We start from the raw sequence: 24482 nt of genomic DNA on the forward strand, positions 1-24482 counted from the left end.
TGTGGGGCGGGGTCTGCTGAGCGGTGGGCGGGGCCGTGTTCAGGGTGCTGCTCCAAGGCTAGGACCGGTCACGCAACACAACCAAGCGCAGGTGACCGAAGGAGAAGGGCACTGAGTGCCCCGGACGGGGGAGGATTGGCGAGGAGTGGGCAGGTCTGTAATCCCCGGCCACGCCGACCCGGGCAAAACAGCCTCACGGCCTGGCGGGATTGCACAGATCTCCCGGTCGCAGGTGACCGCGGGAGGTGGAGCACGCAGCGCGGGGACGGAGACGCAGTGGGCAGGGACCTAGGGGTGGAGAGGGCTGGTGCCGTTCTGCGATCCTGGAGGCCAAGCGCCGTTAAGGCCCAGGCCTCGGGGGCTTACCCCCCACTGCACTGTGAGACCTCGAAGACCAGGGCTGGGGACGCCATCGGTGCTCAGAGGTCTGAATCTCATCTTGAGCCGGTGGCGCATTTTAGGGTCACGCGTAAGAAATGCGAGACTGCCGGGGCCCTGGGCGGGGGGGGAGGGGCAGCTTCCGGCTGGAGCCCAACCACCGGGGTGCGGGAGGGAGATAGGAAGGCTCCTGTCCACCCGCCCACCTTTCCCCAGTCTCAGGTAAGCAGGTCATGTTCTCTGAGATCTTGAGAACGTCACTGAGCCTTTTGTACTCCGTGACGGGTCCTGAGACAGTGATAACCCCGTTCATCTTCTCTCGCCTTTTCCCCCTGGTGGGATGGGAGAGGACGAAGAGTGGCAGACCGAGCTCACAAGGCCGACCATTGTCGTCCTCTTCTTAAAAGACTGCCGGCCTATTGAAAATGGCTGGCTCTGCCTTCAGTAAGGGCCGGAGTTGCTTCTCCCTCCTCTCCTGTTTGTGTGACCTTGGGTAGCTCCTTGGTCCGCCACAGAGCTGTCCTTAAGGGTCGGGTTGGGGGAGATCAGAGCTCACCATTTCCTGAGAGATTCCCTAGCCCATGCACCTTGAGCTGCTCCTGCTCCTGGAGGGTAGTACCATTCCCCACCCGGTTTGCTACAGAGGAAACTGAAGGTCAGCGCAGCCAGTGACTGGAGAGAGCCGGTGCCAGCTGAGTTAGGACTCTCTCTATCCCCGGGTGCTGGAAATGCCCGGTGCCAGGGAGAAGGCTGGGAGTCTAGCGCAGCTCTCCAACACCCGCAGGAGCAGGCCAGGAGCCGCTGCCATGGCTGTAGGCAATATCAACGAGCTGCCGGAGAACATTCTCCTGGAGCTCTTCACCCACGTCCCCGCCCGCCAGCTGCTGCTGCGCTGCCGACCTGTCTGCAGCCTCTGGCGAGACCTCATTGACCTGGTGACCCTCTGGAAGCGCAAGTGCCTTCGAGAGGGCTTCATCACCGAGGACTGGGACCAGCCTGTGGCTGACTGGAAGATCTTCTACTTCCTGCGAAGCCTCCGAAGGAACCTCCTTCACAACCCGTGTGCAGAAGGTGGGTGCAGAGAGTGTCTGCCTTGACAGGACACATGCTCTATAAGGTGACCAGTGGACATGTCCTGAACACTAGTTGTGAGCCCTTACTACATTATGGCCTTTACTCCTCTCACAATAATTCTTAGAAGTAGGAACTATTAATGTACCCTCTTTTCAGATGGGTAGCCTGAGGCCAAGGGTACTGTTTGTGATAGATTATTTCTCAGCCGGGTATGCTGACACCCACTTGTAGGGAGTTCAAGATCATCATTAGAAGCCAGTCTGGGCTACCTGAGACTCCAAATAAACCAATCACTGCTGTGTGTAATGATGCTAACACTATAATCCCAGCACTGGGGAGACAAGCAGAAGAAGGGTCATGAGTTTGAGGGTAGCCTCTTCTAAAACATTTCCTAGGAAAAGAAATGGTGGCCAATTAGACCAGACTATGCCAAAGACAAAAGTGGAAGCCACAGTCTGTTGTCCTCACCTACAGACCCTGGGTTAGGCCTGTGGGGACTGTCCCAGAAGGAATCTTGCCTAGGGATGAAGTCTCTTTTGCATTGTGGTTCCAAGAACAGATCAGAGCCAGGCAGTGGTGGCGCACACCTTTAATTCCAGCACTTGGGAGGCAGAGGCAGGCAGATCTCTGTGAGTTCGAGGCCAGCCTGGTCTACAAGAGCTAGTTCCAGGATAGGCTCCAAAGCCACAGAAAAACCCTGTCTCAAAAAAACAAAACAAAACAAAAAAATAGAAACACAAAGACCATGCAATAGAGACAATCTGCGGCCCAAAGCCTAAGGGATTAGGGCACCCAGAGCCTTCTCTTTTGACAATTATTTATGCATGTGTTAGGTGTGTGGGGTGGGGAGAGCTGTGCATGCTACGGCTGCACATGTGAAAGTCAGGACACCTTGGAAGAGTCCGTTTTCTTCTCCCACCACGTGGGATTGGGAGGTATCCATTCATGACATCTGGCTTTTTGGAAAGCGCTTCTACCCAATGAGGTATTTTGCCAGCCTTATGTTGGCTTTTTTGAGACGGGGTCTTGCTATCTTGCCATGTAGCCCTGTCTGGTCTGGTAGTCAATATGTAGCTTAGACTGGCCTTGAACTCACAGATATCCTCCTGCCTCGGCCTACTGGGATGGCAGGTGTGTGCCTCTGTGCTTGATTCTAGCTAACAAGAGGACCAAGGCTCAGAGAAGGAAAGTAATGCGCCCATGGCCACACAGCCCATGTCTGCTGAAGTTGAGAAAGAGGCAAGTCTGTCTGGCAGAGCGCTCTCCATCACCGCTGGGGTCTGTTCATCCAAGATTCCCAATGGACGCCCCTTCCCAACGCCCAGAGCATACAGGAGGCACTAATGTGCCACCTACCATGCCAAAGCACAGGGCTGGAGGGCAGCTGGGGCGTCCCTCCTCTGAGAGGAAGCAGTACTTGGAGAAGGTGCCCTGAGGGGTCTCCTGCATGGTAGATTCTGCTCTCCCCACAGAGGGATTTGAGTTCTGGAGCCTGGACGTGAACGGAGGAGACGAATGGAAGGTGGAAGATCTCTCCAAAGACCAGCGGAAGGAATTCCCCAATGACCAGGTCAAGAAATACTTCGTGACTTCCTATTAGTAAGATCTAGGGCCTTCGGGTGGGGGGAGCCCAAGCCCTAACATGGGGTCCCATGCTGAACTCCAGCCCCTCCTCCTCCCTGACCCAGCACCTGCCTCAAGTCCCAGGTGGTGGACCTCAAGGCTGAAGGGTATTGGGAGGAACTGATGGACACCACCCGACCGGACATCGAGGTCAAAGACTGGTGAGTGATGGGGCGAGGGTCTGGGGGGGGGGCCTGCCGCCCAGGCGCCCCACCCCTGCCCTGCCCCCCATCTCCCAGGTCCTCAGGAGCCCTTCCTTCTTCTACCCGCAGGTTCGCAGCCAGGCCAGACTGCGGGTCCAAGTACCAACTGTGCGTTCAGCTTCTGTCATCGGCGCACGCACCACTGGGGACCTTCCAGCCAGACCCGGTGACGATCCAGCAGAAGAGCGACGCCAAGTGGAGGGAGGTATGTGGCCACGGATCCCACAGGGACCAGGACGCAGACCCAAACTCTGCCGTCTCTCACCTGGGTTTCTGCTCCGCTAAACTTCAGCCTCCCTTGCTTCCGCAGAAAAAAATAAGAGGAAGCTTCCGGCTTAGCCATCAGGGACGGGAGACTAGGAGAGGCTCAACTCAAAAAAATTTCCTCAAAGGATGTGTCAGTGGCAGACTGTTTGCCTAATATACATGAGGCCCTGGCCCATCCCCAGTTCTAAATAAATAACCGGGCATAACCTCGGCAGTTCCCATCACAGTTGCTCTTGCAGAGGACCTAGGTTCGAATCCCGGCACCCACGTGGAGGCTCAGACCATCTATAACTCCAGTTGCAGTAGATCAATCCCCTCTTCAGTCCTCTGCAGGTGACAGGCACATAAATAGTTCCTATATATATATATGCTGGCAAACATTCACACACATAAGATAAAGTGAAATCTAAAATATATGCGATAAAAATAAATAAATTCGCCGGGTGGTGGTGATGGCCCTTAATCCCAGCCCTCAGGAGGCAGAGGCAGGCAGATCTCAATGAGTTTGAGGCCAGCCTGGTCTACAGAGCGAGTTCCAGAACAGCCAAGGTTATACTGAGAAACTCTGTCTCAAAAAACCAAAATAAATAAGTAAATAAATATGAATATATAAATAGATGATAGCTAGATACATAGATACATAGATAGATGAAGGCTATACCCCCAGAAATGCTCAGTGTTGAGAAAATGAGGCAGCCATAAGTAAAGGCTATCTGGCAACTTAGGGAGACCTTGTTCCAAAATTGGAAACAGTGAGAAAGGAGGGCTGAGGATAACAATCAGGGTGGAGTGCCCGCCCAGCATGTGCTGGCTCAACCCTAGTATCACAGAAAAATAAAATGAAATGTTCAGGGCTAAGTATGGTGACTCATGTCTGAATCCCAACACTTGAGGAGTGGATGCAGGGGATTAGGAGGCCATATATAGCAACATCTAGAGCAACATGTGCTACCTAAAAGAGGAGGAGAAAGAAAACATCCAGAATGTGTGACTACTACAGTAATATCTAGCATCCCTACAAGAGTCCCCAACTTATTTTTGTGATTTATTTATTTCTATTTTCTGTGTGGGGGTGGTTTGCCTGTGTGTGAACCACATGCATGCAGTACCCGAAAAGGCCAGAAGAGGGTGTCAGATCCCATGGAACTAGAGTTACAAGAGCTTGTGAGTCACCCTGTTGTATTGTGTGGGTGTTGGGAATTGAACCCTGATGGTAGCCAGTGCTCTTAGTCATGAGCCAACTCTCCAATGCCCCCCACTCCCACCTCCAACTTAAATTTTACTTTACAATGGGAATGTGACCCCACAGGAAGTCTTGGAGCCTCTGCACTCATCAGCACTCTACTTAGAATATTTTTTATAATGGGCAATGGGTTTATCAAATATATCTTGAGTTTAGCTGGATTTTCGCATGTGGTGGGTCTGTTTGCACCTGTCCACCATCAGTTGAGAAGACCGCCATGGTCTTACATGCTGTCTTTCTTTTTTTATTTTATTTTATTTTATTTTATTTTATTTTTATTTGGTGGAATTAGATACGGAGCCTGAGACCTCACACATGCTAGGCAAGCGCTCTACCACTGAGGCCAGATACAAATCCTGGTGTGGTAATGTAAGCCTGTGATACTAGTACTTAAGAGTCTGAGGCAGGGGGCGGTGGCACTCACCTTTAATCCCTGCACTTGGGAAGCAGAGGCAGGTGGATCTCCGTGAGTTCGAGGCCAGCCTGGTCTACAGAGCTAATTCCAGGACAGGCTCCAAAGCTACAGAGAAACCCTGTCTTGAAAAACAAACCAAAAAAAATAATAATGCCAGATAATGGTAGCACACGCCTTTAATCCCAGTATTCATAAGGTAGAGACAGGCGGGTGGATCTCTGTGAGCTTGAGATCAGCCTGGTCTATAGCGTGAGTTCCAGAACAGGCTCTAAAGCTACATAGAGATCCTCCTGCCTCTGGCTCCCAAGTGCTGGGATTAATGGTGTACACCACTATTCCTAGCCAGCATGAATTTTGTAGTGCACCCCAGGCCTGCCTAGGCTGTAGAGACCTGGTGTTAAAACAGAGCTGGAGAGATGGCTCAGCAGTTACGAGCACTGACTGCCCTTCTAGAGAACGTGGGTTCAATTCCCAGCACCCACATGGCAGCTCACAACTGTTTGTAACCCCAAGATCTGACACCCACACACAAACATACAATGCACAATAAAATAAAAATAGATAAATTACTTGAGAAAATAATAAATAAATAAATACATAAACAAGAAACAAAACATCTGGGCAAGGTGGGCATGGCAAGTCAGAAACAGGCAGATCTCCAAAAGCAGAAGATCAGCCCTGTCTACACAGCAAGTTCTAGGCTACCCAGGGATACACATAAAATGAACAAATAAATACTCCAGCAGCAAGAAGCCAGGCAGAGGCCTTCAACATAAATGTTTCATGAGGAAGAGGCACTTGCTGTCAAGACTAAGGACTTCAGTTCAGTCCCTGGGACCCACATAGTGGAAAGACAGCGCCAGCTCCAACATCTTCAGACTGCTGCGCATCCACACATGTACAGTAATAAATGTCATTTTGTTTACTTATTTATTTATTTATTTGCATTTCAAGACAGGGTTTCTCTGTAGTTTTTGGTGCCTGTCCTGGAACTAGCTCTTGTCTACTAGGCCGGCCTCGAACTCATGGAGATCTGCCTGCCTCTGCCTCCTGAGTGCTGGGATTAAAGGTGTGTGCCACCACCACCCCGCTAAATGTCATTTTAAAAGTTGTTTAAGTCAGACAGGAGGGCTAGAGAGATGGCTCAGAGGTTAAGAGTGCTTGCATTGCCTTTAATTGCATAAACCTTTAATCCTAGCACTTGGGAGGCAGAGGCAGGTGAATCTCTGTGAGTTCAAGGTCAACCTGGCCTAGGAAGAGCGAGTTCCAGGACAGCCAGAGCTGTTACACAGAGAAACTTGCCAGCACCAGCGCCCTCTTCTGGCCTCTGTGGATACTGCACTCACATGCAAAAACATACACACACAGACACCCAAACATAGGACTAGCATTTCAGCTCTGCTGCTGCTGTGAGAAAGCCGCTTTAGACAGCAAGTGGGTACTGTTCCAGTAAAGATTTATTAACAAAAGTGCAGGTGAGCTGAGCCCTTATGTACACAAGTCCTTGGCCAGTTGAACCTTGAGTAAAATCCAGCCCTTTCTAAGCTGAGAAACGTGATTCTAATTTTATTTTTACTTGTGGTTTATCTGATACAGGATCTCATATAGCCCAAGCTGGTCTCAAACTTACTACATAGCAGAAGACAGTCTTGTGTTCGGGCTCCTCCTGCCTCTGCCCCCCAAGGGCTAAGATCACGGGTGTTTGCCACCACCTGGTTTATGCTGAGGATTGAGCACGGGTCTTTATGCATTTTATTCTACCGGGAGAGCACTTCACTGAGCTACAGCTTCGACTCTTTTATCCTTTTCTGACAGGGTCTCAAGTATCCCAGGAGGGCCTCTAAGGCAATACATAGCCACAGATGACCTTCTGATCCTCCGGCCTTTGCCTCCTGAGTGCTGGAATTAGAGGCTGTGCCATCACGGTGCTGGGAACAGAATCCCAGGCTTCAAGCATGCTACATAAGCACTTTCAATGAATCTAACATCCCCAGCTCTGATTTTTTTGTTTTGTTTTGTTTTCGCTGTCCTTTTTTTTTTTTTAAGATTTATCTTCATGTTATGTGTATATGTATTTTGCCTATGTGCCTAGGAGGCCAGGAGGGGTGACAGATCTCCTGGAACTGGAGCTGCCATGGAGATGCTGGGACTCATATCCTGGTCCTCTGAAAGAGCAGCCAATGCTTTTAAACTCAGAGCCATCTCTTCCATCCCCTGGCTTTGTTCTTTGAGACAGGTCTTACATAGAAGTCCCTGACTGCTCCCCTCCTTCTGTCTGCACCTCAGGTTTCACACACATTCTCCAACTATCCTCCCGGCGTCCGCTACATCTGGTTTCAACACGGAGGCGTGGACACTCATTACTGGGCCGGCTGGTACGGCCCGAGAGTCACCAACAGCAGCATCGTCATCGGGCCCCCTCTGCCCTGATGGCCTCTGAGCCCCAATCCTCTGAACCCTAATTGGTAAACAGCTATCAGAAAGGGCCAGGCTTGGGAAGGGGGAGGGTAGAAGCCAGGCACTCCCAGATTGGTCTTGGTCCCCTAGCTGCCTCTGTAAAGCTTCTAGAGTCTGGGACGCACTCCTCTCTCCAGAAGTCAGTGCTCCGGCAAGGTGATCCTTCTAAGGGGTGCAGTACCCGAGATTAGGTGGATATAAGAGTTTCCGTAGTTACAAAAGAGAGATCCCCAAGCTCGGATGCTTGCCCAGATCTGTCTGTACCTTCGACCTTGTACTCCTTCTGGGACAGGCAAGCTATCAGACAGGTTTGGGGACTGTCTGTGATGAGGCAGACACTGGGGGACAGTCTGGGGTGGAAGCTTTCTCTGCTAGCTAGACTTCAGCCTGGCTGTCAGCTGTGGCTTTTGCCCTGGGTGTCCTCCTGGGTGTCCTCCTTGCGTTGCCTTGGAAGTCAGGACTGGTATCCGATAGGCGGGGAGGATCAGACTGTCCTTGTCGTCAGCAAATCCCAGAAAGCCAGGTGGGCGCCAATGAATCTGGGCCCCCAAGAGGACCCAGAGGAATCCCAGTCAGGATGGGGGCGGGGTAGACCCGGATTTTGAGGGCTGGAATGGGGAAACAGAGCAGAAGGACCTGGTCAAGTTCTCTATGGCTTGGAGATGTCCAAGCCTCAACTGTTGGAGCTTCCATTCCCACACTGTCCCCTGACCCCAGCTCTGCTCCATCCCTCCTACCACACAGCCAAATAAAACGTTTCCCAGCCTCCTTGTGCCCTGTGGCTTTGGAGGGAAGGGTGGGTTCATGGACAGTCCTGCCTGTCCCTAAGGAGGCAGGGGTGTCGCTGCTGCCCATGCTACAGAGAGGGGCTGACCATTTCGGGATGTGGTCATGGCAACCCTTAGCTCCAGGGGAAGAGCCCTCAGTGCTACAGGCCTCTTGCCCTCAGGGCAATCGTGGTGAATTTATCTGGGCAGCCCAAGCAGGCTGTGCCAGGATTCACTTACTGTTGTCCCCCTGCCCAGAGCCTTACTGATTTAGATTGAGCACAGCACACAGTAAGTGCTCAATACTCGTCCAAGTTAATTATCTCACTCAACAATAAAATAGATGGGGGTGAGCTGGGATGGACCAGTCACCTGCCTTGACCAGAATTAGTGACGTCCCCTTGAGCTGTACTCACCTTTCCCAAGCCCTGATGATGGCCTCAAATAGGCACTTAGTAAACGTTTGAGCTAATTTTGACAAGGACCAGAAAATGTTTTGGTCCTCAGAATCACTCAAAGCCAGAAAGAACCTGGACACCAGGTGGTGGCGCACGCCTTTAATCCCACCCGGATCTCTGTGAGTTCAAAGCCAGCCTGATCTACAGCGTGACTTCCTGGACAGCAACGGTCAAGTAAAAAGACCTTGTTTCAAAACACCAACAAGAAAAACAAATAAACAACAACAACAAAAAAAAAAGCCGGAAATCGAAAAAACGGCCCTCTGGGTGGGTGAGGGCGAGAGCGAATAAATGGTTGCTGGCGTAGGAATTAGATTCTAGGTAGCGCTTCCTTCGCAGGAGAAGGAAGCTGAGCCAAGTGGAAGCAGGCTGTTGAGCCGTCTGTCGCCTGGAGGGGGAGACCGAAGCCCGGAAAGCAGCAGTGTGGCGAGGGCCCCTAGGACCCCGAGCTCATCTTCGCACCGACTCGGAGAGCCGCTGCTCGGTGCGTGACGCGAGTGGGGGGCCGGGCCGGGCCGGGCCGGGGCGGGGCGAGGCGACCGAGGAGCTCGTCGCCAAGGTGCAGGCCTAAGGCCCAGCAGAGCTGCGGCCGCCCAGTGCCCAGGTCGCGGCCGGGTGGGGCAACGGGGATCGGGGAGGGAAGACGGGGGTGGGGGGCGGAGACGGAGGTCACGCGCTCGCGGGGAGGCTCGGGCCAGGCGCGGCCGGTGTCCTCGAGTCCGGCGCCGGGGCGCCGGGCCTGCGGTCCGTACTCGAGTGCCCGGAACGGTGGCGACACCGGCTTCTCCTTGGTGCAGAGGGCTTCTGGCGCCAAGGAGGGACGTTCGAACGTGAGCCGGCCGGAGCCCAGCGTGGATTTTTCCACCCAGGCACATCAGGGGCACTGCTATCTCCTTTGCAAGGTGGCTTGTTGCGGGCGAAGGTGTCATTGGGGGCGGAATTGCCACCAGGGCCACGGCAGTGGGAGGTCCCCACTCGGCGCCAGTGACTAGGCAGCGATCAGGAGTTTGGCAAAGTCTTTTAATCCACATATTTTTACCTGGGTTTTTGTCGGTTACTTCTGAGGAACTTGGGGTCTCCCAAGTGTTAGATAAGCAAGCTACCACCCGGCAGCTCGTTTCTGGTCTTCCTGCCTCTCGCTTCTAAGTACTAACTAGTTCCTGCCAAGCAAGCATCCGCCAAATGAGTCACATTCCCAGCCCTATTTACTTTTACTTTTTATTTTGAGACAGGGTATAAATTGATGGGGTTGGGCCGAAAATTTCAAAATTCCCGCTGAGCTATCTGGGACCATGAGGGTGTCCCGCCACTGATCTTCATTTATTTATAATTTTGACACTTTTTTTTTAATGGTAAGCATTTGGAAGACCGTATCACAGTCTGTACCCTGCTTCTCTTATCACCTTTTTTTTCCTTTAATTTTATGTGCATTGGTGTTAGATCTCCTGGAACTTGAGTTTTAGGCAGTTGTGAACTGTCATGTGGGTTTGGGAATTGAACCCGGTTCCTCTGAAAGAACGGCCAGTGATCTTAAAGGCTGAGCATCTCCCCAGCCCCTGGAAGCCGCCTCTCTGGCTAAGCATTTAAATATGGCCCAGATCCCTGTGGTCCTTTCCTCCCCTCGTGGTAATCACTCCCCCAGGGCAGGAGCCAGTGGCACGCACCTTCCCGTGCCACCAGCTTTCTGGGAGTTTCTGTTTCTCGGAAAGTAGGTGGGAAAGCGTTTTCCCCAGGCTTAGGCAGCAGTGCTCCTGTGAGAGACAGCTTAGAGCCCGGTACAGCCCACCCCGCCCCTGGGGCAGGTGAGGGGGCGGGAATGACCTGGAGCTTACAGACACTCCCATTCTGGCCTGCCAATCACGTAACGCCCAAGGCAACATATCAGCACCTGGGCCTTAAAACGAAGTTTTACTGCGGTGACGTCAGGACTAGACACGGAAAACTTAAGGAACTATGGAGTGGCCCTGAAAGACTCTTTCCGGGTCAGGGGGCCAGCTGGATCTAAAACAAAGCAGTTTGGGGTGAGGGGTTACGGACAGTTTCCTGTAACCCAGGCTGACTTAGAAATCTTCGATCCTCTTTCTGCCACCCCCCAAGTGCTGGAATTACAAAAGGTCACTACCAAACCCAGCTCCTAAACAATTATTTTTCAATGGGGGGAGGGGGAGAGGAGTTTAAGAATCTTGTCTTTTTGTGGTTGTTTTGTTTTTTGTTCTTTTTTGGAGATGAAGTCTTGTTCTGCTGCCCAAACTGACTCAGAACTGATATATCCGGGCTCAAGGCCGGGGATATAGTTCAAATGACGTGCATGAGGCCTCAGGTTCCATCCCTAGCACTGCAAAGAATTTTTAAAAGCTTAATTTTGTTCTCGTGGCGGCTTTTGAAAACCAGCCCAGGCTGAGCTGACCTAGAATCCGAGTAGCCCAGGCAGACTTTTTTGTTGTTTTTTTTGAAACAGGGTTTCTCTGTAGCTTTGGAGCCTGTCCCGGAACTAGCTCTTGTTAGACCAGGCTGGCCTCGAACTCACAGAGATCCACCCGCCTCTGCCCCGCCCCCCCCCCTCCAGTGCTGGGATTAAAGGCGTGCGCCACCACCGCCCGGCCCTAGCAGACTCCTTGATACCTGGGGCACAAGCCACCAAATCCGGTACACCATTTGTATCACCCTTTGCCAAAGGCGAGTAGCAGGGTCCCTGCGATCTCAAGGACCCCACCCCACCCCACCCCCACCCTATAAGTGCTTCCTCTAAGGGTTTCGGGTCAGAGGAAGACCGGCCTAGCAAGCTCTAGAACCTTGGGAGGGGAGGAGTCAGTCCTTTCGGATCTTCTGCTCAGGGCTCACCGCCACTGTCATCCTCGACCACTCCCAGGCCTGGAAGCAGAGCTTCCTGTCGCCACCATGGTCAACATCAACGAGCTGCCCGAGAACATTCTGCTGGAGCTGTTCACCCACGTCCCGGCCCGCCAGCTGCTGTGTAACTGCCGCCTGGTCTGCAGCCTCTGGCGAGACCTCATCGATGTGGTGACGCTATGGAAGCGCAAGAGCCTGCAAGACGGCTTCATCACCGAGGACTGGGAAGAGCCTGTGGAAGACTGGAAGATCTTCTATTTCCTGTGCAGCCTGCAGAGGAACCTCCTTCGGAACCCGTGTGCTGAAGGTGGGCTGGCGGGGAGTGGGGGGCGGGTCGTAAAGGCCAGGCTGCCTGAGAGCCTGTTGTCTACTTTCCTGAACCTGGGGCCTTTGTGCTTGCTCGACCACACTGCCTGCAATGTTCCCACGTCCCCAACACTTACCACGGTGTGGTTCTTTGCTGTTTGGGCCTTAGACCTGCCTAGCCCCTTCATCTATTATTCTGTGTGCCTGATTTGGGGGATGAGTGCATGTGGCAGTCAGAGGGCCGACTGAGGGACCCATGCGGATCCTTGGGATTCAGCTCAGTACCCTTACCTGCCTAGCCATCTTCCTTCTCTGGGTTGACGCCTGAGCCAGATGTGGCAGTGAAAACCTTTAATCCCAGCACTAGGGAGACAGAGGCAGGAGCACCTCTGTAAATTCAAGGCCAACCTGATCTACAAAGTGAGTTCCGGGACAGCTAGGGCTACGTGGACTCTGTAAGGAGAAAGAGGCCTTGTCTGTACGCTCCTAATGTCTGGCGTATTTTCCCTGTCCCCGCTATGATTCTGGAAGTCCCCAAACAGTGGGGAGTGGCTGTCCACATTGTGGAGTACTTTGGACCCTAAAGTGTTGCTTGATTTAGCGCTAAGAATGGCCATCCTCCGAGGATCACCAAGGCTCAGACCAGTCCAGACTCACAGGCCGTGCCTCAGACACTCAATCCCTGCTTGGCCCAGATTCCACTCTGAAGCTGCCCAGCCAGGCTGCCAGCTCAGCTCAGGACCCCACCAAGCCACTCTGCCTTTTCTGTGGCCCCTATGTCTAGCCTTGCTTAAATCTCCCAGCACCTCAGATTCTCTCACTCTTTTGGTTCTGTGTTGGGGAGCCCCCTAGAATACATGAAAACGATGTGAGCTCGTGGGGGGTGGGCGAGTGGAATGGCAGAGCTCACCAGGTGATGGTTCTGGGGCCACAAGTAACACTGGCGCTTTCCAAGTTCTGCTATGCTTAGCCTGAAGGGCGGGGGGAGTCCCTGGATCTGACCCCATTCCTGGAGGTCCCTCCCTACACAGGACTCCTGCAGCTACTAGCCCAGGGGACACCAATGTGCCATCTTGGCACTTGCCCAGGAAAAGGGTATCTAACGGTGTTGGAACAGTAGGTTCCTTTGGCCCCTAGGATCTGGGTCACACAGCTAAACAGGGCCTCTTCCTCTTAAACCTAGGAAAGCCAATGGCCAGGTAAGCAGCCACACTGGGAGGAACTCCCATCAGCCCTAAGGTCTGCCCCATCACAGACCCCTCGTGATCATATTCTGTAAGGATTGAATGTGGTTGTGGGGCCCCGTGGCAATATGGGAAGTGAGATTTAGCTCAAAATTCTCAGTCCTATTGTTTGGGGCAGAGTAGAAAGGGGTGAGACTGAAGTCAGAGGTGATGCGGGGGACCCAGGGCACAGAGGATGCTCTTGGACTGGTGGGGTGCTATCCATGGCTGCTGAGTACCCTCCAGAAGAAGCAAGCTGATTAATCCATAACCCCCTGAAGTCTCCCAGGACTAGAATGGGCTTCAAAGGGTGTACCTCAGGGCTGCAACTACAGCTGCTGGCAGAGTTTGAAGGGAATCTCACCTACGCTTCATTTTCTCCAGAGAACATGGGATCGTGGCGGTTAGACTACAATGGCGGGGATGAGTGGAAGGTGGAGAGCCTCCCTGGCGCACATGGCACAAACTTTCCTGACCCCAAGGTCAAGAAGTATTTTGTCACTTCTTATGGGTAAGCAATGATGTGGAAGAGGCTGGAAGGCTGGAGGAGGTCATGCTGGGGGCAGAGAGTCGGGGGGACCCTGACAACTGCCAGGATAAGTGGGGGCCTCTAGAAGTTCAAGGAGGGAGTCCCAAATAGGGGTTCAGGAGCAGTGAACTTAGTGGCAGGTTGCTGGCAGTCAGAGAGAAGGTTTCAGGTAACCAGGAGCTCACTGAACATAAAGCTGTGAGCAGGAGCCAGCTACACTCCACCGTGTCCCGTGGGATCAAACACTACCCAAGGAAAAGCAGATCTAACGCCCATTTCCCTCATAAAGACCTGAGGAGCTTCAGCCAGGGTCTGTCCCGTGAGGGGTGGGGGGCCCTTGAGCCATCTATCTGGCAAGGAAGGACCCTGTTTAGCACACTGGCAACGCAAGTCTTGTCCTCTATCCCCAGCATGTGCCTCAAGTCCCAGATAGTGGACCTCAAAGCTGAGGGCTACTGGGAGGAGCTGATGGATACCTTCCGGCCCGACATTGTGGTTAAAGACTGGTGAGTGGCCTTTGTCCCCACCCTGTGTCTTCCCTCCAGCCAAGCCACTGTGACAGTTGGCACGCCAAGCCACTGTGACAGTTGGCACAAAACTTCCAACTGTGTTCGTAAATGGCCACTAAGGCCTCAGATAAGCTAACTGCCCTGGGACCCGAGGACTTCGGCCCTCCTGAATTTTGTGGCAGCTCACAGCCTTCTTATAGTGCCTCCCACTCCTCCCCTCTGGTTATTTCATCTTGTATTGATTTCTTTGGTGCTATGGATGGAGCCCAGACCTGACTCGGGCTGTCATACTCTCCACTGCTAAGCTCCAACCTCAACCCTTCCCTATTGCCCTTTCCCAAGTTCCCCCTCTGTGCCTAGTCACTGGCACAAGACTCTGGGGGCCAATCCCCTGGGGATAATGGAGCAAGCTCTAAGCAGGCCATTGCACGGGTTGCCATCTACTGTACCATATGGTGACAGACTTGGAAAGACAACATCTTCATAGAAAGCCTTTTTGGTTTTCAAGCTCACACCCTTTTCTTGGATGGGAAAACTGAGGCAACATGTAGATGGATGCTTCCGGACACAGGGAGTGCAGAGCCTGCTAGCAGTCCTGGACAGGGGGTGCTTACAGATGGGAGCTCCCCAAAGCCAGCCTTCGGAAGCAGGGGACCCACCCTCGGCTCTATCCTCCCTAGGTTTGCCCCCAGAGCAGACTGCGGCTGCACCTATCACATCCGGGTACAGCTGGCCTCGGCCGACTACATCATTTTGGCCTCCTTCGAGCCTCCACCTGTGACCATCGAGCAGTGGAATGATGCCACATGGAAGGAGGTGAGACCCCGCCTGCCTGCTCTGCCGCTCACTTTCCCCGGAGTCAGACAATTGTTCTGCGGCACTACATTCCTCCTCCCCAGTCTCAATGGCTGCTTCTCTCCTCCTCCCCAGGTCTCCCACACCTTCTCGGATTACCCTCCAGGCGTCCGCCACATCCTCTTCCAACATGGGGGCCAGGACACCCAGTTTTGGAAAGGCTGGTACGGGCCCCGCGTCACCAACAGCAGCATCATCATCAGCCACAGGACAGCCAAGAACCCCGCCCCTGCCAGACCTCTGCCTGAAGAAGCTGTAGTAATGGATGGAAGACACCCTGCTTTGGATGCAGAAATCCATCCGTTGGTAGACTTTTTCTGACAGCCGTCTGTCCACCTCTGCCGGCAGTCAGGTCCCCAGTCCCGGGAGCACCTGCCCTACAGCCTCCGGCAAACCCATCAAGCCAGCCTTGACATTTTGTTGTAATAAATGTTTTCAGTAAATCCAGCCTGGTTTGGGGTTTACATGTAGGTGGGGTTCCGGCACCCCCGCCTCCCCAGCAGCTTCCCTGCACTCACTTCTCCTGTTTTGGTTAATGACAATACAGTCAGCCCTTGGGGCCCCTTTATTAACAATAATTCACAACACAGTATTTCAGATGGACAGTGTTAGCCGGCTGAGCCCCAGGAGGCTGCTGAGAAACGGTGTCTGTCCTGGTGTTCTTCTTCCCTAGCCTCCGGGGAAGGCTGCCTCAAGAAGGCAAGCAGGACCGAGCAGCCCAGCCAGAGGGGCGGCCACATGTCAAGGCGATAAGAGCACTTGGAGTCGGGGGGGCCCTGCAGCACTGCCCTGGCTGGGGTCCCCGAGTGGGGCAGCTGGGCATCAGGTGGCAGGCATGCCTTCAGCTGTTTTTATGAGCGCGTTCTTCCACGTAGAGCTGCATCTAATAGAGAAGCGGCTTTGGTCAGACCATGAGGTATCTGCTGGCAAAACTCAGGAAGGGGTAGGAACTAGAGGGTAACCCCCAGGCCTTGGACAGCACATGCTCTAGCCTGGAATTAGTTCTGGGCCCTGAGTCTCCTAAAGGAGGCTTCCTCCATCTTCTGATTCCTGAAAGCTCACCTTTAAGATGTCCGATGTCATGGTTTTTAGGGGGATCAGCCGGGGATCATGCATGTGGACGTCCTGTTCATCTGCCAGGATCCACGGGAAATCCTAGAGATGGGATCAGTGACAGTGAGAAGGGGCCACACCTCAGTTTGTCCTCACTTGGCTAACCCTCCCCTCTACGACCCACACTGTATGGGGGGCACACTGGGAACCCCAGCAATTTATATTCCCAGTGTGGTGCTAAATGATTCTGAAGTTGAAGGGTAAGGGCCCTTCTCTGGAGAACTCTGTTCAGAAGAGCCAGGGTGAGCTAGCTGTTTAACATCTGGCTCCACTGTGGTTCTTCTCACCCTTGGGTACACACGGATGTGGTCAGGTGGGTAACGCGCAAGGGAGCCCGCTTGATGCCAGGCACTGCCATAAACAACAGTGTCAGCCACAGGTAGCGCCCTGAAAATGGTACACATACACGCATGCGCGCGCATACACACACCTTGATGACCTGTATCTTCTCCATGTTTCGAGTGGCAGCTTCTCTTGTGTGCACAAGGACTGTGAATGTGCAGCCTGCGGAGAGAATGCTTAGTCAAGGTCAAAGGTAAGCCCCTCATTGGCTGGGCAGAGCCACCCACAAGATGTAAAGTGTATACAATGGAAAAGACAGTGTCAGCGGGAGCTAGAAATACAGAGTTAGTCCTGGAGAGTGTTGAAGGGTGGGGAGAAGAGGGTGGCTCAGGGCAGCTAACTGGGAAGAAGACAGCATGCCAAGGTAACCAGGGGAACAGCGGGGGAGTGGGGCATCACACCTGGAGGGTTGTGATCCAGGACAGCATCACACACACTAATCTTCAGGATGAAGGCTCGCAGCAGCTGCTCCACATGAGACAGGAGGGAGTCTGAACTGGGAATGGGAAAGGAGGTCTCCCATTCTACTGTGCTCCTCTGCCACTCCCCAGCACACAGTGCGCTCAGGAAGCAGACTGGACCAAATACCTTTGGTGCCTGAGAGAGCCCGTCCAGGCCCACCCCCGTGACAGAATGGAGGCAGGGTGCAGGGGTCCCTTCAGGCAGTTCTAATATTCAGCAAGCTAGAAGACACCCAGGGCACAGCTCAAGCCCCTGCATGCTTTCAGGACCCCAAGACAGGAGGAGAAAGTGCTTATTGGAGGCTGCCTAGCCAGGAGACAGGCTGGATCCTGTCCCCTGGCTAAGCACTACCCCTACCTCGGCACAGAGAGCAAGTACTTGAGTAGCTGCAGTAGAAACCATGGTAACCAGAGTCCTGGGCTTTACAACCACCAGGTGACACCACACAGGTCACCTCTCTGGATCTTGGTTTTTCTATCTACACAATAAGACTAGGGACTAACAATCACCACTCCCTGGGATATCTCAGGGATGGCCCAGGCTGACCCTGTCACCTCTGCACCATTCACAATGGTCTGTGGCCAGTGTGTCTCAGATGCTAACAGTATGTATTGCCATCTCAGGGTCTTTACTAAGGTCATGCGGAGCTGGAAGAGGGATCCCAGTGAGAGATTACAGCAGCCAGCCGAGGGAGGGTGACGGCTCACCTGATGGACAGCAAGGGCGGCTGAGTGATCTCAAAGACAAACTTCTCCACCGGACGGTGTTCTTTATCCAAAATCACCACGACGACCTTCTCCACATCGTTCTGTAAGCACAAGAACCCCTGCTCCAGTGCTATGCACAGGGGCCCAGGGAGAGGTGGGACAGGGCACTGGCTGAGGCTGCCTGGGAGTCCAGCAAGCAAGAAGTGCAAGTTGGCTCCCAAGACATGGTATAGTCTCGTAGGAGATGCCTGGCTCCCATGAATGTTCCCCAGTAAGTCTTAGACCAGGACAAGATAGAATAGAAAAATCCCAAGGGTGGCCAGCCCAGAGAGAATGGGGAGCAGAGAAGCAAGGATGGGACAGGCCATGGGGACATGAGACGGACCAGGGCACCCAGGATCACCCAGAGCAGGCCCCACCCAGATCTGGCCCACCCCAGATGTGACCTACGTGCCCTGGAACCTGGTGCTAGCTGTGGGGTGGAAGCTTCTGGTTGTTAAGAGATACGAGCTCTCCCCACAGAGTCAGCCCAGAAGCAAAGAGGTATGGAGTGTCCCTTAGGACCTGGGGCCCCCTCACCTTCTCCAGCAGTGGTTTGACACAGTGAAGAGTGTCCTGAATGTACTGGTTCAGCTCCGGGTGACAGGACATCTGCACATACACAACCCCACAGGGCTGTTGATGAATGGGGGAAAGACCACCAACACACACACACACACACACACACACACACACACACACACACACACACCCCTGCTGGGTTCTGGACAAACAACAGCCATTTCCAAGGTCTCCCTGCCTGAGAGATCAAACTCACCATTATGGTGGTAAGAACTGTGCGTGGATTTATCCCTGGAGAGACACTCAAAGACAGGCACTCCATCTAAGCACTAGCATTTGACATTAAGAAGCTGTATAGAGCCAGGCAGTGAGGGCACACGCCTTTAATCCCAGTACTTGGGAGGCAGAGGCAGGTGGCTCTCCCAAGCTTGAAGACAGCCTAGTCTACAAAGTGAGTTCAGGGACAGCCAGGACTACAAAGAGAAACCCTGTCTTGAAAAACAAAATAAAAGCTGCACAGGGTCAGGCATGGTGGCATGTGCCTTTAATACCAGCACTCGGGGAGGCAGAGGCAGGCGGATTTCTGAGTTGAGATCAGCCTGAGCAAGGGCTATACAGAGAACCCTATCTGGGAAGGTTGAAGGGGGAAGAGCTGTGTAGCCACAGGCAGATTACTTAACATCTCTGAACTTAATGATGTCATCTGGGAAGATCTAATAAAGGTGAAGATGGATAAGACACTCCTGGTAGCACCTTCCTCTACACCTTCTGGTAGCTGTATGTCTTCTGCCACCCCCCAGTGGTCAGAGGTCATGAGTCTCAGGCTGACTGAGTGACTGCAATGGCAGAGGCACTTGGGAGAGAGACAGCCATCCACTCTTTCACCTTTCAAAGTTAAACCCAGGAACCAAGTAGTGTGGCGAACATCTTTAACCCCAGCATTCATCAGGCAGACAGATCTCTAAGTTCAAGCCTAGCCTGGTCTCCATAGAGAGTTCCAGGACAGCCAGGGACATACTGAGAAACCCTGTCTTGGAAAACAAAACAGGAAGCTTGGTAATGTTCCTTAGTAATCACAGGACTCAGGAGGCGGATGCAGGAGGATCAGGAATTCTAGGTCAGCCCCAGGTTCCTAATAGTTCTGAGCCCAGGCTAGGCTACATGAGATCTGGATTTTAAAAAGGCGGGGGTGTGTGGAAGCTCTAAAGAGACAGTTCAGACCTTTCCACTCAACTACCTGGGTCAGATCCCCAGTACCCACCTTAGGCATCTTATAGATGCCAAGGGCTTCCATGCCCTCTTCTAGCCTCAGTGGGCACCCCTACATACAAACACGCAGACATAGACACATGCACATACACACACAATACAAATCTTAAATAAAAAGCTAGGCATGGTGGCTGACGCCTTTGTTCACAGCACTCAGAAGGCAGAGGCAGGAGGATTTCCGTGCACTGGGGCCAGTCTGATCAACATAGTGTAAGTCCACACCAGCCATGCCTACACAGTGAGACCGCCATCTCAAATAAATAATAATATTTTTTAAAATAATCTTTAGAATTTAGGGAGAATGAGGAGAGAAAGGTGTTGGGCACTGTGGGAATGCTCTACCCAAGCCACGGTTCCCAGCTTCGAAAACCCCTTTAAAATGCAAGCTTGGAATAGCTCTTATCCAGGGTCCCTAACCAGAGGATCCCATCTGAGGTCAGGGCGGGAAAAGCTTGGTGGCGGTGAAAGGCAGGAGGCTGTCCGCTATGAGCCTCCGTTGGGAAGTGAGGGAGCTTGTAGGTAGAATAAAGGTTTTTAAATCCAGCCGGGCACCGGGGCTCACCTGAACGGGTACGTTGTACTTCTTGCGCTTCTGGAAGATGCCCACTGGGTAGACCTCGCGCACATAGAGGATCAGGTGCACGGCCACCTCCAGAAACTCAGAGAGCACGTCGGCCACCACTGTGGAGGAGACACAGTTGATGAGCAGGGATCCAGACAGGAACACCCCCACCCCAAAGCCCTGCAGGCCCAGATCCCTACCTTGGCCAAAGTTGAGGTCTTGGCGCGTGAGCGTGGTCATCCTTGGCCGCCTGGGGGGAGGACGCAGAGGGTGTCAGCAGGGACCCACGGCACCCCGCCCCGCACGCGGGAAACGCAGCCCGGTCGGGGAAGCCCCACCCCCTGAGCGGCCGGATTCCTCCCGGCGGAAATCCCGCCCTCTCCGCGCTCCTCTCCGATCGTCGGCTCGGGCTTCGGCCTCAGGTACGAAACTTTGCTCGGGCGACAGAAGCCACCGGCCGGGACCCTCGGCAGGTCCTTCAGTATCCCCCCGGCCTCAGTAACCACCAAGATGCTCCCGTGGAACCAGCGCAGCCATCGGTCACGCCCACCCCGAAACTGTCCAATCCGAGCCTCACCCTGCTGGGAGAGGTGGAGCAACCTCGGGGGCGGGGCTTAGGGGCGGAGACCCGCCTGAGCGACAGGGATCTCAGGAGAGTAAGCTAAGCCTCCTTTGGACTTCAGGTGGGAGCTATAAAGAGATTTCGGCGCCCTCTACACAGGATCGCTGTGTTTCCCCCTCTCGGGCATTTCCCTTATGTAGCTGCAAGTGAGAGCCAGCTGCAAAGCACAGCTGGGGACCAAGGGAGGGCAGCGACATCTGCTGCTAGTTCAGAGTCAGCGTCCCGGGAGTCTCAGCCTGCCCAACCGAAAGCGAATCCGCAGGCTTGGGGGCGGGGATAAGGGAGGTCCGAGATGCACCCGAGACGCTCCACCCCCACCCGGAATCGAAGTGCTCTTGGGGCTTGACCTCCCCAAAGAATGAAATGTCCCACGTTTGCTTCACAATAGCTAACCTTTGGAAGCAGCAGCCGAGTGCTAGGCGCCTGAGCAGGGTGTCTGTCGGTTGACTCGCAGAATCCTCAGAAAGGGTGTGGATTCCTGGCTGTCTTCTTTCTGCCGATGAGCCTATTGAGGACTGTGTCACGCAGCTAGCTGACGGGGCGGGCAGTAGTGCTGTTCCGGGGTCCTACCTGCAGAGGGCACGGACTGAATTCCAGAAGAGCCAAAAGGGCCTCAGATCATTTTAGTTGTACGAGAATTACATTCATAATATGGAACCATTTTATGTAACAAACCCTGATCTCCATCTATTTATGTGCGTGGGTGTTTTGTCTGCACGTACGTCTGAACACTAAGTGTGTACTTGGTGCAGGTGAAGGCCAAAAGAGGGCGTCAGGTCTCCTGGAACTGGAGCTATAGATGACTGTGAACCGCTATATAGGTGCTGAAATTGAACCCCACACCCAACACCCCATCCTTGTCCTCTGGAAGAGCAGCCAGTGTTCTACTTTCCCAAACTGATTTATATTAGTTCCTTCATTAGCCCTAGGAGTAAATGCTGCCTTTACATCCCCACTCTATAGATGTAAAACAGCCCATTTAACTCACAGCCTTCTATTTAACAGATAGGAAACCTGAGGTTAAGAAGTGGTCTGGATGACCCTTTCACAGGGGTCCGGTATCTGATATCCTGCATATCAGATATTTACATTAAGATTCATAACAGTAGCAAAATTACAGTTATAAAGTAGCAACAAAAATAACTTTATGGTGGGGGGGGTCACCACAATGTGAGGAACTTTATTAAAGGGTCACAGCATTAAAAAAGTTGAGAACCACTGCCTTGGCCTCTACCTTCCAGGGGTATAAGAGTGTCTCAGTCTGTCTCCATAGAGAATATTGCTTTAAAACATCCCCGCACCCTCCTTCCCAGAAGCTTTCAAACCTGTATTTACATCTTCCTCGCGGAGGGATAAATAGTAGGCCAGGGGTAGGATTAACCCAAAATATGAGCAAAGCAGTTCTCAAAATGCAGGCCTAAAAAGTCTGTATCTCAGCCTCCGGGGACCCTATTAAACCCTGGCTGCCCAGCTGCCCTGACTCGCCTGACCAGGGCAGGCTTACAGCGGTGCTCTGCTCTTTAACAAGCTCCCTGGGGAACTTGTATGCCCAAGAAAATGTGGGAACTGCCAGCGGAGAGTGCCTGAATTCTGTAACAGGTCAGTGCTTAACCATAGAATGGCTGGTTTGGCTTTAGGGGTGGATACATCTGTGAGTGGGCACAGCAACCCTGCCCACATGGCTACGTGTCCCACAGAGCCCTTTCCTCACAGAGCTGACTGGCCAACTGACTGCTTTGTATACCTGAATGCAGTGAGATTTCATCAGGGCGGGTTGGAGAATGCCAGAATCCTCCTTTATCCACCCCCCCCACCCCGGGCTTCTGAAGCGTTTTTCATCACTGATGTGGGTGGGGGGTGGGGAGAGTCTGGGGTATAGCTTGGAACCAGCTGGGGTTTTCTTTCATCTTAGTCATACCAGCGTGATGGATGGCTGGGAGATGAGATTGCATTATGGAGTGAGTTACTGTTTTTGAATCCCCATTTGGTAGGAGCCTGTTTTTTTCCAATGTTATTTGCATGTTTTTCACCGTAAGGACACTAGTAATGGGGGGTTGGGAAGGAAAGTCAGATGTCAAGGAGAAAAGGGAGCGTGTATGTGTTTGCCAACTAGAGCAGGTCCCTGGGGGCCCTCAATGGGGACAGAGGGAAAATCACTCCCAAGAGATACAGAAATGGAAACAGATAAGTTAGAAAAAAAATAAAATAAAATAATAAAAACGTGTGAGCACCAGCCCTGCAAAGACTAAGCCTCCACTGATGCGCCAGAGGCTTCTCAGGGTGTGCTGAACAAACACACAAAGAGTGAATTGGGCAAAGCACTCGTCATGGAAGTGTGCAGACTCGCGACATGCTTCTCTAGCCAATGTCCTGTCCACAGAGGGGATTGATCACAAAAGTGTCATCTGGGCAGGCGAGATGGCCTAGCAGGTAAAGGGACTTGCCACCAATCCTGACAACCTAAGTTCAATTCCCAGGATCCACATGGTGGGATGGTGGAAGGAGAAAATCGGCTCATGTAAGAGTAGGCATGCTACTGTGCTTGCTCGCTCTCTTCTCTCTCTCTCTCTCTCTCTCTCTCTCTCACACACACACACACACACAAAATCAATCAATCAATAAATAAATGTACAAAATAAATCAGAGTAATTAATAAAGGAACCACATCTTTCCCAAGTGTCTCAGGTTCCCAGCAAACAAACACATGGGGCAGGGAGAGAGAAAGGGAATCAAGCACACACAGCCTGGTGGCAGTTCCAGGACACCCTGATGCTCCCTCAGCTTCCTGGTCTACTGGGAGCAGGGACCAGGTCTGTCTGGTTCCTTTTTTTTTTTTTTTTTTTTTTTTTTTTTTTTTTTTTTTTAGTTTAACACCTCACCTAGCGCCTGGCCAGCTCAGGTTCTCCAAGAACACATGTTCAGTGAACGGCTAAAAGGAAGATATGATCGTGAAGGCTCCTGCCCAGTGGCCTGAGCTGTGTGTCCCCCGCTTCCTTAAAAAGAATAAGCTAAGACCTCTGATGCCAGCAAGGCCAGACTGTGGGCTGCTCCTCCAGGAGCCCGCTTGTGTGTCCACTTGCTTCTCTCCACGACCCTGATGCTCATGCAGCCGGGAGACACCTTTCTTCTTTCAGCCTTAGCTTGCTCATCTTTGAAATGGGAAACTCTAGATCCAAACCCAAAGGGTTATCTGGACATGGTGGTGTACACTTTTGAGTCCTAGCACTCGGGAGGCAGCAAGCTTGCCACAAGGTTCAAATCAGCCAGAGTGACACAGTCTTTCTCCAAAATAAATAAGATATAATTCTGCTTATTGGACTTTTTTATTTTATGTGTATGAATGTTTTGCCTACTTGTATGTATGTGTACCACACATGTGCCCCATGCCGCAGAAGTCAGGAAGAGCACCCTCTTCTGACTCCCTGTTACTGGAGTTATGGATGGTTCTGAGTCATCACATTCATGCTTGGAATCAGACCCAGGACCTCTGCAACAGCAACAAATGCTCTCAACCACCCTCTCCAGCCCAAATAAAACAAAATTCTATATAAATACAGGATGCATAAATGGTTACGGACTGGCCATGTGACGATGATAAGATCCACACAGGACTGAGGAGCCTGACAACATAAGTTCAACCCCCAGGGACCACATGATGAAAGAGAGCCCACTCCCACCCTGTCCTCC

General features: G+C 52.7%; 3 protein-coding genes across 10 annotated transcripts; 2 read left to right on the plus strand and 1 right to left on the minus strand.

Moving 5' to 3' along the window:
* Positions 1-1162: 1162 nt before the first annotated feature.
* Fbxo44 (F-box protein 44) lies at positions 1163-8426 on the plus strand. 4 transcript variants are annotated; one of them, XM_085690293.2, is made up of 6 exons: positions 1163-1449; positions 2610-2695; positions 2927-3051; positions 3141-3236; positions 3348-3483; positions 7490-8426. In XM_085690293.2, the coding sequence occupies exons 1-6, from the start codon at positions 1185-1187 to the stop codon at positions 7631-7633; spliced, it is 852 nt and encodes a 283-aa protein (XP_085546419.1). In that variant the 5' UTR covers positions 1163-1184; the 3' UTR covers positions 7634-8426. The 4 variants fall into 4 exon arrangements, with proteins under 4 accessions (XP_085546419.1, XP_048317501.2, XP_048317512.2 ...); XM_048461544.3 differs by lacking the exon at positions 2610-2695 and having other exon boundaries at positions 2925-3051; XM_048461555.3 differs by lacking the exons at positions 2610-2695; positions 7490-8426 and adding an exon at positions 7019-7241 and having other exon boundaries at positions 2925-3051.
* An 810-nt stretch (positions 8427-9236) lies between these two features.
* Positions 9237-15604, plus strand: Fbxo6 (F-box protein 6). Of its 5 annotated transcripts, none has more exons than XM_087906879.1 (6): positions 9237-9369; positions 11755-12042; positions 13649-13775; positions 14204-14299; positions 14983-15118; positions 15233-15604. In XM_087906879.1, the coding sequence occupies exons 2-6, from the start codon at positions 11784-11786 to the stop codon at positions 15476-15478; spliced, it is 864 nt and encodes a 287-aa protein (XP_087763005.1). In that variant the 5' UTR covers positions 9237-9369; positions 11755-11783; the 3' UTR covers positions 15479-15604. The 5 variants fall into 5 exon arrangements, with proteins under 5 accessions (XP_087763005.1, XP_087763006.1, XP_087763004.1 ...); XM_087906880.1 differs by having other exon boundaries at positions 9327-9444; XM_087906878.1 differs by lacking the exon at positions 9237-9369 and adding an exon at positions 9400-9489.
* A 79-nt stretch (positions 15605-15683) lies between these two features.
* Mad2l2 (mitotic arrest deficient 2 like 2) lies at positions 15684-21334 on the minus strand. Its single transcript, XM_048461610.3, has 9 exons — positions 21189-21334; positions 20374-20423; positions 20174-20292; positions 18361-18432; positions 17782-17882; positions 17014-17108; positions 16701-16774; positions 16220-16312; positions 15684-16040 (listed from the first exon to the last, which is right to left on the minus strand). The coding sequence occupies exons 2-9, from the start codon at positions 20411-20413 to the stop codon at positions 15999-16001; spliced, it is 636 nt and encodes a 211-aa protein (XP_048317567.1). The 5' UTR covers positions 20414-20423; positions 21189-21334; the 3' UTR covers positions 15684-15998.
* Between the last annotated feature and the right edge of the window lie 3148 nt (positions 21335-24482).

Source organism: Myodes glareolus, chromosome 6, assembly GCF_982192425.1.
Source record: "Myodes glareolus chromosome 6, mMyoGla1.1, whole genome shotgun sequence".
Taxonomy (NCBI): domain Eukaryota; kingdom Metazoa; phylum Chordata; class Mammalia; order Rodentia; family Cricetidae; genus Myodes; species Myodes glareolus.

Bases quoted from the DNA above. Each gene is read 5' to 3' on its own strand.
- Fbxo44 (XM_085690293.2), top strand. From the start codon at position 1,185: ATGGCTGTAGGCAATATCAACGAGCTGCCGGAGAACATTCTCCTGGAG. The intron at 3,237-3,347 runs GTGAGTGATGGG...TTCTACCCGCAG, and splicing joins GACATCGAGGTCAAAGACTG to GTTCGCAGCCAGGCCAGACT. The intron at 3,484-7,489 runs GTATGTGGCCAC...TCTGCACCTCAG, and splicing joins GCGACGCCAAGTGGAGGGAG to GTTTCACACACATTCTCCAA.
- Fbxo6 (XM_087906879.1), top strand. From the start codon at position 11,784: ATGGTCAACATCAACGAGCTGCCCGAGAACATTCTGCTGGAGCTGTTC. The intron at 14,300-14,982 runs GTGAGTGGCCTT...TATCCTCCCTAG, and splicing joins GACATTGTGGTTAAAGACTG to GTTTGCCCCCAGAGCAGACT. The intron at 15,119-15,232 runs GTGAGACCCCGC...CCTCCTCCCCAG, and splicing joins ATGATGCCACATGGAAGGAG to GTCTCCCACACCTTCTCGGA.
- Mad2l2 (XM_048461610.3), bottom strand. From the start codon at position 20,413: ATGACCACGCTCACGCGCCAAGACCTCAACTTTGGCCAAG. The intron at 17,883-18,360 runs GTGAGGGGGCCC...TTGTGCTTACAG, and splicing joins TCAAACCACTGCTGGAGAAG to AACGATGTGGAGAAGGTCGT. The intron at 17,109-17,781 runs GTGAGCCGTCAC...TCCCATTCCCAG, and splicing joins CCGCCCTTGCTGTCCATCAG to TTCAGACTCCCTCCTGTCTC.